Below are 12,643 nucleotides of genomic sequence, written 5' to 3'. Positions count from 1 at the left end.
CGAAGGTAAAGGTGATAGAAAGGGAAAAGAGGTTCGAGTGTTGGGGTTGGAGATGACTGTGAATGAAAGGAGAAAGAGAGGGAGGGGGGGAAGAGACGAGAGTGTAGATATGCTGTTCAGGGGATGAGTTCAAAGTGGTAATGCTGGGATTGGGAAATTAGGGTTTACGCCATTGGGATTTTAGGGAAAACTATCACCATTGGACATGGAAAACTCTTCATGAAGGAGAGGTACAGCTGGGATTGAAGAAATTAGGGTTTACGCCATTGAGATTTTAGGGGAAACTATCACCATTGGGATAGAGAAAATTCTTCATGAAGAAGAGAGAAAATCATCCACCCAATCGCCTTCGCCGCTATGTCATGATTGAAATGCCCATGTCTTTGCCAAAAAGAAAGTTGGAAGAGGATCTCTTGGTAACGACATTGTTCTGGCTGACGAATTACTTTTGATATGCTGGTTATAAACATTAAAGAATAAGGGACTATCAAGTGAGAACTCCTACTTGTTATTTTCCTTCCTGGGTAGTACCTTTCTATTTGACTCCTCCACCTTCAGCACAGCTTTATTACTGTTTTGCCTTCATGTGTCTTGAGTAAATTGTGTCATCACAACGTATTGCAGGTACTTCTTATTTTGTTTCGTGATGCTCCTGTGGAGGTCTGGGCTATGACTAAAATCCCTATCATGGTAAGTTAGCTTGTAACATCTTCTCCATTCCTATTAGAAATGCTTTGCACGCTTCTTGCTCGAAATGATTTTACTGACTTGCGATAGACTATTGTTTGAGTTATGTTATTACTAACTTTACTTATGGTTCTTTTCCTATAAACATTGATGAAAACTAGATCTTTTTAGTCTTTAGCTGTTTGTAATCTCCAGATGTTAATGTCCTAGTGAAGCTTCTCAAACCATCATGAAAGCAAGTGAAATGATCCTTGTGACTATTTAACCCTTGGCACGCCACCCCCGTCAAAGTGAAGACATGACATTTTACACAATAAGAAACGTGATCGAGCTTTTGGTCTAGTAAAGTACCGTATTTTCTGAATTATCAAGTTAGCCATATTTGGACTGCAGCATGTTAAGTCTGAATCTCTGATGCTATCCTACAGCTTTGCCATATTGAATGCTGTGATTTAGATATTTATCACTCTTTATATCTCTTTGTAGCTTAGATCATTAGCCCTTCCATTCACGGTACTAGAATGGACTCTTCCAACAGTTACCAGACCAAGTCAAGTGCCCAAGCAATCACCATTACTGTCCAAAGATCAAGTAGCTGTAGCAACAGATGGGATATCTTCTCCTACTACATCTTCCTGTCGATAAACCTACTAGTTTCTGCCTTGTTGTAGCCGCTGAATATTTCCGAATTTGTATTTTTTTAAGTGGAGAGTCACTTCCATGTGCAGAAGCATTGACCATCTCATGACGATACAACTGAAAGTTTTGCATTTGCTTTAGTTAATAGTGCACTTGGAGTATTTGAGGTTCATGGACGGAGAATCCGCGACTTCGGGTATGCTGATGTGTCGTACTTGTACATGGAATTCATCGATGTTGCTTGGTTGTATCTTTGTTGAATAAACAGCTCTCTCTTGTTTTTTTTTTTTTTTTGTCCAATAAACAGCCCTTCAAAGGTAAGATTTTCTTAACTACTAGGGTTTGTCCCAGTGGCCACTCTTTTCACTTGGAAAGAAAGAGGTGAGAGGTTCGAATTCCTACCTTCGGGGGGGAGTTGGGATGGGGACGCGTAGGAGAGAGTAGGATTCCACAATCTGCGCACTCACATAACACACAAGATTTTTTTGAAATTGGCATGTCACTAACCATTAGATTTATCAATTTAGTCCTAAAACTATTTTTGGGTCATTTAAATAATTTATTGCTACATTTCGAAGTAGTTTGTTTCATTTACTCCGTCACTTGTGAAACATCTATATGTGGTGTTTTTTTATTAGTTTTTCTTTTATTGTTCGCACACGTGGCGCATCAGCATCACATCAGAAAGAAACCCAAAAATAATAAATAAATAAAAGACGTTAAAAATGATTAGAAAAGAGGGGAGCACCTCACTATGGCGAGTGTCGCAGTGGCCACCACCAGGCAAGGGCCATGAGCCCTCATTGGTGGGCCCCCCTCCTCTTTTCCTCTTCCTCTCCTGCAATCTCCCCTTTCATTTCCTTTTTCAAAATTCCTCTTAATTTTTTTTTTCAATCTTTCAGTTCATTTTTAATTGTCAATGTAATTGTAAATACAAGACAAAAAGACGAAAAAAAGAAAATATCAGGTCAGATGTTCTGTGACTTCTGTTCATTAGAAGGTGATTGAGTTAACGGAAGGACTAATTCGAAGAATGACAACAAGTTTTAGGTTTTAAAGGACCTAAAAATTAGTTTTAGGACAAAGGTGATGAAACACAAGTTTTAGGACTTCCATTATTATTATTTCTATCGGTGCTTAAACAATTTTGTCTCCTCTATATTACTATATCTCTATAATCAATAATTTTATATGAGGAACTAGTGAACTCAATCACTTACTGTCGTTACTCTTCGGTTTTCTGTTGAAGTATATGCTGTAGAGTTACTCAAATTGGATCAGTGGTCAACTTATATATTTCGTGGTAAACCTATATGTATCCAGTAATACATGGGTGTTAAGCTCATCATTGCTGCAACCCGACGGGTGTTATGCTATTCGTGAGGATAAAACTACTTGGATCTCTGTGTGTGTATGTGTGATGTTTTGGACAAGAGGATGTGAATTTTCTCCATGTGGGGTGCTGGGATGATTTTATGGCTTAATAGGCGTACTCTAGATTTCTCTTTAGCTTGCACGTATTTAAGCTGATTGTGTGAGTCAATCTGCCACCTCCATGAACTTTCTGCTGCTGGAACAGTCTAATTTGCAATGATTACTATGACTAATCTTCAAGCTTAATTTCCAGACCATTGAAACATATGCTGGTTGTCTGCTCATTTATTACTTTACCGCTTTATCACATTCTTATCATTTCAAATCTTTAATATCTACTTTGGCCAAAGTCTACTGTCAGTTTCACAAGGGGCTATCTTTTACTTGCCTGTAGACCTAAGTGGCCTTCATCTTCCTTTGTTTCGTCCGATGGGTTGATCACAGCGATGGCTTACCGCTTGCCTCATGTTGTGCGTATGTCTTTATTTGACAGCTGATTGTTATTCAGAAACAAAGAACCAACGTTCCCAAATTATAAGTTTGACTTTCTAGTAAACTTCTTATCCCTCAGGTTATGGGGGATAGGTCGGGGAATATCAGATGGTGGATATAACTACTGGACATTCCTCCTCGTTCAACACCCACAGGGAGGAGGCAATACGAAGAATAAAATTTTCTCCTGTTGTCGCTGGAGACAGGAGTCGATGGCGCATTGCTGTGCTATATTATGACGACACTTTCACTGTTTATGATCTGGTATATTCACATGTAAACTGTTGATGACCCTCTCTTTTCTGCCGATTGCTGTCCGCGAAATTCTGGCTTGAGAAATCTTGTCTTTTGTTTGAGGATATCCACAGAAGTATGCATTCCTGGAACCCTCGTACTGGAACTTGGTTGGCTATCTGTTCGAGCGGCTAAGGATGACCCGTTAGTTTTATGCATTGCTGGAGCTGATAGCAGTTTCCGCTTAATTGAGGTTAACATGCATGTCCCAATTGTAGGTTACCACTCTCTTTTTGCTTTTTGGTTTTGTCATCTATCTCCGATAAAGTATGATATAGCTGTGCATTCTCCATAGTTTTGTTTATCCATAGTCCAGTTGTCCAGTAACTAGGGGAATATGGAGACTCAGCAGAAAGTGCTCTACCAATGATGCTAGTAATGATACTTTCGAGACATATTTTCATTTAATTCCTCCTTTTTCACATTCAAGCTTCTGTGAGGCTGTTGGTAGAATGTGTCCATGTGATATAGGCATTGGCAAATCCCTAAGATATGCCTGTCGAGAAGCACGTAAGCCCACACAAGGCTTAGAGAACTTGGTAGTGAAACTTGCTAATAAGATGAGATATACAGGGGTAGAACTAAGCCGATTGATTCAGCTGACTCCAATCTGGTAAATGTGGAACCGCTGTATAGCTCATCAACTGCTTAGGGGATGGCCAGTACAAGCAAATAGCTGAAAAGACATGCTCTGATAAAATATCTCCCTAAGTTTTGACGAGTGTAATTGTTAATATCTTGGTTTTCTGAGGTGCTTTTACCTTCTTTCTCTGGAATCCAGCCCAAGCCTATCACAGAGAGATTTCGGCCACTCCCTCTGTGTTCTCCCATTCTACTGTCAGTACTGCATATCTTGTTTGTTTCGTGAAAAATAAATGATTTGGAAAACATTTTCAAAAAATGATTGCCTATGTCACCTGAAATGATTAGCCAATAGAGAAAAGTTTCATATTTGATAGAAATTTATGCCTAAAAATTTTCGTGAACAATAAAAATATTCTTTATTTATTAATTTTTCTAGTTGATACAAGCGATTATTTTTTTGAAAACATTTCCCAGATCATTTATTTCCCGCAAAACAAACCGAGCCTTATTTTACTAAGATTACTTATCAACAAGTCCCACTATAATAAGAATTATAATTCGGCTGAAATACTCATAATCAATCATTAATGTATAATTCCAACATCGTTGAGAAAGGCCTAAAACCTCATTGCTACCTATCCAACCCAATTACACTAAGCATTTTACAGAGCATCTTACATTACCTAGTCCTTGCCAACAAAAGAGTTGACGGAAAATCAGACATTAAGCACGCTCGTTTAAGTTGCTAGAGCCCATTGGAGAACGTCCAGACCAGCTCATTTGAACTCATTTTTAGTCATGGAGTCCTATCACAGATCCAAATCGTATATACTACATGAACCGTGGACAATCGCTGCAGGTTTTGAACGTCAAATTTGTCAACGCAACCATGTCAACATATTCTGGAAGCAGCGAAGAGGTCCCTGAAGAAGGTGAAAATAGAAAATAATGAACATCCTCTGGATTCATCCCAAAGCCGTTGATCGAGGACAAAGAGCTCGTCAAGCTCCTTTTGCTTGATTGGACCCAATTCTTTGATGATACTCAAAAAGACATCTATGATGCAGCTGACGACATCATCAACTTTGTCGGATTGGCCGGCTACTTTGAAGATGTTTCCCCATCTGCCATTCAAAGTCATCATATGCTTTTTCCCGCAGAAATCATGCATTTACAGACTCAGCTCTGAAATCAAATCTGAAGAGCTTCCATTGCTTCAATTGATCATCTTCGTGATCACAATTTTCATTCATCAAAAGCAAAGTAAATATGCCAGTCCTAGGAAATGATAATCACATCATAACCAACCAAATCCTATTGAAAGCTAGACGTCAAGGTCATTACATTGTGGCTCCAATCCCATCTCACGGTCCATAAGTTTTCATTTCCTATAAGTAGGACTACACAAGATAATACATCCCTTTAACTTTGCATTTTACAACAATACTGCAGAAGCAAAGTTATCTAAGTTTCTCTACCAGAAAAGTCATCTCTCTTTTCCTACTCAATTGAAAGCTAGACGTCCAGGGAAAATTTCAGAAAGAACATGTTTCACCCTTGTGCCACATAAAGTCGTTCATCATCTTGCTCTTCTTTGCAATTATCACCCTTCTTTTTGAGATCCGATCCCAAAAGTAACTGTCTATTTTCCATGCCATTGTCAGTGCTACTGTGCAAGGACAGCTGATCCATTCGGACAGAATTCCTCTTGTAGTTCCAAACGAGCATTGAAATGTAGTCCTGAGGGGACACAAGACCTTGTTCACGGATGCAACTCCTCTGCTCTTCCAAAGTCTTTGAGTCATCAAGCCTTATGTATTCCATCAATGCCTTTTCATGATCAGGTCTCCAATTACACGGGAAAGGAGAATAATCAGTTTCAGGAACAAGAGACATTCTGGTATACTGTAGAGCATCAATAGACTCAGCAAGACCCATCCTCAGCAAATTATGGTAGTCAGGAGACTGTCCTTTCTTTTCCTTTAATGGACGACTCAGATTTCTTGCACCAATCTTGTACACCTTAGCTCGCGAACGGAGTTTGTACTTGGCAGCATATAGCTTTGCAAGAGATCCCCTAATTATGTAGGAACAGAAGTTCACAATTTTCTTCCGGTTGTCAGCATACCGATACCACTCAACCATTGTGGACAAAAACTTGTTCATTTGCGCATTTGTGTGAGCCTGTGTGGCATGGAACATTCTGAAACACGGTTGCGGATCAGGATCTCTGTCGCCCTTGAGAAAATTCAACTTCCTGAACTGCCTGATACATTGCTTCAAGCTCGCTGTGACTGACAAAAGGGTGCCCACACCCTTCTCACTAATTATCTTTCCCCCAGTCGCAGTGTAACGTAAAGTTGGATAAACAACCCTCCGGCACAAGACATGATCAAGGAACATTATGCCCTTCGTGATGTGCTCAATAGGGAGGCTCTCATTGTCAAGCTTAAACATAAATTTGTGATCACAAAATTCTATCAATTGCTTTCTCAATGTTGCCGCATCTGCTCTCGGGCCCCGAACACCGATCAAAACGTGACCACCATATCGCACATAGTCCATCTTCCGAGTTTTATCAGGCCCACTTGTCGGAACAAACTCTGGCCAAGATGTATTCCCGTGCTCTACTTCCCCTTCTGGGCTATTCCATATAACATCACTCTTAGATGGATGGTAAAATTCTTTTATCTTACTCTCCATCCAACGGTCCAACTCATCAAGGCATATATTAGCCAAAAGTGGGCTAAGAATTCCACAATGTCCCCAATTAGGAAGCTTCCCTGCCTCCTCGGGTGCAAACCCAAAAAATGTATCTAACCAGTAAGGGTCAGGCTTCGGTTCATCTTCTGCTAAGACCTTCTTCTTTTGATACTTCCGCTTCTTCTTTTTCTTCTGTTCACCATCGTCAGGCTTACTCGTTATGACTGGTGTTATTAACGCTGCCTTCACCAAATCAACGATCTTCTTATCTCTAACATCCCTCATCAAAGAACCTATAACTAACCCAACCTTCATCCCATCCAATATGGTACTCAAATCCCCCTTTATATACCACAAATACCCTGCAAAATTCCTCCTGATCACCCTCAACACCGTATGCGCATTCCTCCCTGGCCTAAAAGCAAATGACTTCTGTGAAAACCTGGCTTCATAAATTGGCTCCAAAATCATCAACAAAACCTCCTGCACGATCTTATCCTGAAATGGGGTCGGCTGTGTGGTAGTCAAGATAGCCTTAATCTTTCTCTTTGACAACGACTGATACTCTGTCTTATCCCTCGGTGACTTAATGAAAAAATCCAACCTAGAACCCCATCTAAACCTATTATCAAGAACAGCATTTCTCAGTGCCAACAAGCCTTCCAGCTCAGCTCTCTGGATTGAACTCTTAGCCACATAGGAACCGGTCTCATCGATGCAGGCCTTCTGATATGCTAGCACCCACAACTCGAACCTTCTAAGATAAGAACTCAAATTGGTAGCAATTCTATCAGGTTCTTTGAAGTTCTCGATCCACATTTGTGAACAAACAGTCACCCCATCTTCTTTTATCAAATTGGCGGGGTCATCCGGATCGGGCCCGCGACGGTGCATTGGAGTAAATGAGAAAAACCGAAACAAAAGAAAGCCACCATCTCTCAAACCCAAAGGACTACAATGAGAGCCAAAAACATTCCCACTAGTCCCGATGGTAACAAGCGAGTCCTTGAGAAATCGTCGAGTCAACAAAGATATGCCACTATGCATTTCAGATTAGACTTATCACACTCGAACTATTATTGCGCCATCAACTCCCAAAAAACCACCCAGAACAGGGGCAACTTCTTGAGAGTGCAAAGTAAAGAACCTGCCAAGAGTTGGGTTGCCGAAATTGCTCGTTGGCCTGCGATTGAACAGTACTAGAACCTGCCAAGAGTTGGGTTGCCGAAATTGCTCATTGGCCTGCGATTGAACAGTACTCTCTACATGAAACACATTGAACAGGCAACAAGTCTTACACAGCCTAAAATGACGTGGAACACCCCAAAACTGTGCAATGATTGGGGAAATACCAACTCAGAAAAACTACAATAAGGATCAGACTTACCAGACACTGTGATCCAGTTATTCAGCGCAATGACTTTGTGAAAGCCGGTAGTTTCCAATCAAATTCCCAGAACTAATTACGCTTCACGCCTGAAAATTCAAGTAAGGCACAAAATTCAATCCACATTACGGCACAAACAAACAATAACGGGAAAGGATTGAGCAGGTACCGACTAAAAAACACACACAAACAACAGACAACAACCAACAGATCATTCGACTCCAATCCTAGGCTAGGACAGATGAAGCATAATCAAGCGCAACCCACTACATCTAAAGGGGAGATCAAACCCTAGAACTCAAACCAAGAAGAAAGAGAATGCGAAGACAAGAAGGAATTCCAAGTCCTGCTCCAGTCCTTGCTATGGAACGCGAGCAAATAACAGAGAGATTACGGGCAATCCAATCAGGATCAACCCTCCTAATCAAATGCCGAGAGGGCAAAGTGACTTTAATGCGGGGGCCGATTCCCTTCAGTCCAGAGATTACTGAGTCCCTCTCTCTCTCTAGCTCGCGGGGTTATGGCTTTTGTCCCACCGGAGGATCAGAAGAACACCGCGCGGTGCGTACCTTGGCGAGAGATATGGAGCTCACGGGAGGGTTTCTGCCGAACGAAGCTCGCGAGCAACAAGCACGACGTCAGTTTCCGCTGAACGAAGCTCGACGCCGACGAGGGGAGAGGGGGAGATCGACGCCGACGAGGGACGAGGGAGACATCGACGCTGCAGTGGGGTAGACTCTTTTTTTTTTTGGGCCGAGCCTTACGAGGAGCAGCACCAATACCCGGCCCGAAAATAAAGCTAATTTTTGGGCCGGGCCAAGCTGGCTCGGGTTTTTTTTTTTTACGCCCCTAAACAACTGTAAACATTGTTCATCTAATTAATCTAGTGATAACAAGAAGCATTACAAACTAAAAACCAACAGAATGCCAATATCAAGGCATGGAATCGCTTTTAAAATAGTCATAAGAGCAGGACAGGACAATACAAAGGGCAAGAGAAAACAAGATAGAGAACTTCATGCATGTCAATAGATTGAGAAAACTATATCAAATTTTTAATGAAATATATTGCTTTTCAAATTACAACTAATCATACATCAAAACACAGGACATTAGGCATAGTATGCAAATTAGGTTAATAAACACGCAGATCCATTACAAACTAAAAATAATTTTGAACTTCCGAGATGAATATAAACACGAAAGTCATTTGAAGCTAAAGTTAAACAGTGACCTGCATAGACTTGGCAATTGATAGATAACATGCTGTGAAATAACACAAACGAAAATTAAAATATCATAAGGAAATGCCAAAAACTGATTGTCTGATTTGATGAAGATAGCGGCAATAGCAAAAAAAAAAAAAAAAAAAAGGATTCTCGATGTACACAGCTTTCAACGAAAGATTCAGCATTCCACAACCTACTTCTAGTGTTATTCTTGCAAGGCTGCATCTGAACGAAAGCATCGTACACATCAAGTCCATTTTCCGGTTTTTTTCCAATTTAATTTTTTTTAAAAAATTATTTATGAAATTATATTTTTTTTTAAATGTTTACAATTTTGAGTCTCGCTCGGCGGTTGGGCTATCGAGCGACTTGTGCTGGGCCCTCCACTCGCTCGGCGGTTGGGCTGTTAAGCGGCTGGGTTTTTTTTTTCATTTTTTAAAATGTTTTAATTATTTATACTTATAATATTTAGTTTATTTCGTATTTTTTTTAACATTTTTTATATTTTTTTTATATTTTTTTTTCTTGTGAAGCTTATCTTTATAACATAATTAGTAATAATTAATATAAAAATTATTAAGATCTATAATTAATAAATAATGTTGTAATTATGTAATTAATTAAAAATATTCATAAAATAAAATTGGTAAGATATATGAAATTAAGGAGGACGAGGATTCAGATGTCATTTCGTAAAATTTTTTTTTTTTGAGAAAATTAAATTGGAAAAAAAAAAAAAACCCTTCTTTTGCCCTTTTCCCTACATTTCATAAATGACAAATTTATCGGCTTTTATAGTTTTGCTAGAGTCTCTCGTCATATTCCCCAAGAGTCACATTAGGACAAAGGTCGTTCGACTAATAAAGTTGGCCAATGCACCGACACTCGACTTGTCACACACCTTATGCATGAACCCCCTCCTTAATTCAATATCATGTAAGGTTGTATGATCACATAGATGAGTAGGTATTGGGCGATGTATACCGAACCGACGAAGTATTCAATCTGGATAATGCCAATCAACTATCCAGTGACAGTCTAATATAGAATAATTGGCATGTGATTTTTAAAAAGAACGTGATAGTTAGAAATCGGGCAGATTTCACCGATTTGGGGCTGGTGAGCTCGGATTGCGCTCAAATTTGACCGGCTAAAACGAAACGGTCTTGTGATCAATAAACACGGCTTTACTTTAACGTACGATGGATTTTCGCGTTTCGAAGTCGTTTAGATAGGTTTTCGAATAGTTTTTTAATTTTAGAAAACTTAGCAATATAGATAATCGCAATATTTGATTTGGATTCCGTTTGATTAGATTAGATTAGATTCATTTATATGTTTTGGAGTCCTATCTATATAATGGATGTCCGCCCTATGCAATTTTTACGTTATCATTCTGTCAAATTCGGTTTACTTTTTGGAAAGCTTTTTCGGTTAACACTTCCACTGCATCACAATCGAACATACGGCCTTGCACGATATTGAATCAAGGAGAAGGTTCATGCATGTGGTGCGTGACAAGTCGAGTGTTGGTGCATTGTTCAACTTTATCAATCAACGACCTTTGTCCTAACGCAACTCTTAGGGAATGTGACAAGAGACTCTGACAAAACTACAAAAGCTGACAAAAAATTTTCATTTATGAAAATGTAGAGAAGAGGGCAAAAGAAGGGTTTTTTTCCAATTTAATTTTCTAAAAAAAATATTTACGAAATGACGTCCGGATCCCCATCCTCCTTAATTTCATATATCTTACCAATTTTATTTTATGAATATTTTTAATTAATTACATAATTACAACATTATTAATTAATTATAGATCTTAATAATTTTTTATATTAATTATTACTAATTATGTTATAAAGATAAGCTTCACAAAAAAATTATAAATAAAATAAATATAAACAATGTTAAAAAAAATATGAAATAAACTAAATATTATAAGTATAAATAATTAAAACATTTAAAAAACCAAATTTAACCAAAAAAAAACACCCATCCACTCGGCAGCCCAACTGCCAAGCGGCTGGGGCGGGGCCCGGCACAAGCTGCTCGGTAGCCCAGCTACCGAGCGAGGCCCAAAATTGTAAATATTTTAAAAAAAAATTCTTAAATATTTTTTTAAAATTAAATTAGAAAAAAACCGTCCATTTTCCTGATCTCAATGCTCACTCTTGCTCATCAGTTCCAAATACAACGAAACGATCATCGTTACGGTACAATGCCTCCTTGCCCCAAAGCATCTCCACTACATTGGCACTGTGCCGAACCTTCTTCCACTGCACTTCTTAGAATGAAGCACCAAAGATATGCCACTATGCATTTCAGATTAAACTTGTCACACTCGAACTATTCTTGCCCCATCAACACCCAAAAAACTACCGAGAATAGGGGCAAACGAGGCATCAAATAGAAGTAATAATTGCTTCTTGAGCGTGCAAAATAAAGAACCTGCCACGAGTTCGGTTGCCGAAATTGCTGGTTGGCCTGCGATTAATCTCTACTACAAAAATCTGTAAGCCGAGATCATAGGAACTTTATCTGTGCCGATTGTACCAATGCTGCAACAGAAGAAGAGTTAAAATCAGTTCAAACAACCTGAAATGCATAAATCAAAGGACACCAATTTCAGAACAAACCGCATCATCGAACAAATGTTCACTTGCTCGCACAAGGACATAGAAACAGCTCTTAAACTAAGGAAGAATTTAATTGAATGAAGTAACCTTTGGAGAAGCGCTGTTCGAATAGGCTGAGACAGAATAACACGAATAGCGAAAAACCTAGGGAATGATTGATTTAAACTCACCTTCATTCCCGTGTTACCGGCTATGTTACACCGACACGAGACACAACACGTGAGCATGCCGATACATGAATTCTCAAAAAATAGAAAATTTTAGCATGTTGGGATACGTTGTATATTATATGTATATTTTTATATATACATGATAAATTATTATTTTTATGATTTCAATAATAATAACATTATAATAAAGAACACAAATAAGAAATGCATGTGAAAAATTCAACTACATTTCATTCCAATAATCCATAGAACTTGGAGAAAAAAAAATGCTATTACAAGAACTATAAATTTCACATGTACTAGAGCATGGATTTATGTTCAATATACTAGTTTTGGCCCCCAAATAGACGTCAAACACAGCCATCAATGTTGAATAAGCATTAACTAGAGTATTATATCATTCTGCTATCAGAGCTCATTTTATCCAATAAAAATCAATAACGA

The 12,643-nt window shown here is 38.8% G+C and overlaps 1 protein-coding gene and 1 long non-coding RNA gene across 3 annotated transcripts; one reads left to right on the top strand and one right to left on the bottom strand.

Moving 5' to 3' along the window:
* The first annotated feature begins 1,425 nt into the window (after positions 1-1,425).
* LOC125314424 lies at positions 1,426-3,340 on the top strand. The gene is made up of 3 exons (XR_007197919.1): positions 1,426-1,522; positions 3,095-3,170; positions 3,272-3,340. It is a non-coding gene; the product is annotated as an uncharacterized LOC125314424 (long non-coding RNA).
* A 2,120-nt stretch (positions 3,341-5,460) lies between these two features.
* LOC115754334 (nuclear intron maturase 2, mitochondrial) lies at positions 5,461-11,977 on the bottom strand. Of its 2 annotated transcripts, XM_048276429.1 has the most exons (3): positions 11,790-11,977; positions 9,552-9,553; positions 5,461-7,895 (listed from the first exon to the last, which is right to left on the bottom strand). In XM_048276429.1, the coding sequence occupies exon 3, from the start codon at positions 7,819-7,821 to the stop codon at positions 5,623-5,625; it is 2,199 nt and encodes a 732-aa protein (XP_048132386.1). In that variant the 5' UTR covers positions 7,822-7,895; positions 9,552-9,553; positions 11,790-11,977; the 3' UTR covers positions 5,461-5,622. The 2 variants fall into 2 exon arrangements, with proteins under 2 accessions (XP_048132386.1, XP_030549185.1); XM_030693325.2 differs by lacking the exons at positions 9,552-9,553; positions 11,790-11,977 and adding an exon at positions 8,075-8,330.
* Positions 11,978-12,643: the final 666 nt, after the last annotated feature.

The sequence above is a fragment of the Rhodamnia argentea genome, chromosome 3, assembly GCF_020921035.1.
Source record: "Rhodamnia argentea isolate NSW1041297 chromosome 3, ASM2092103v1, whole genome shotgun sequence".
Classification (NCBI taxonomy): Eukaryota; Viridiplantae; Streptophyta; class Magnoliopsida; order Myrtales; family Myrtaceae; genus Rhodamnia; species Rhodamnia argentea.
This window is presented reverse-complemented; position numbering and strand designations above follow the sequence as displayed.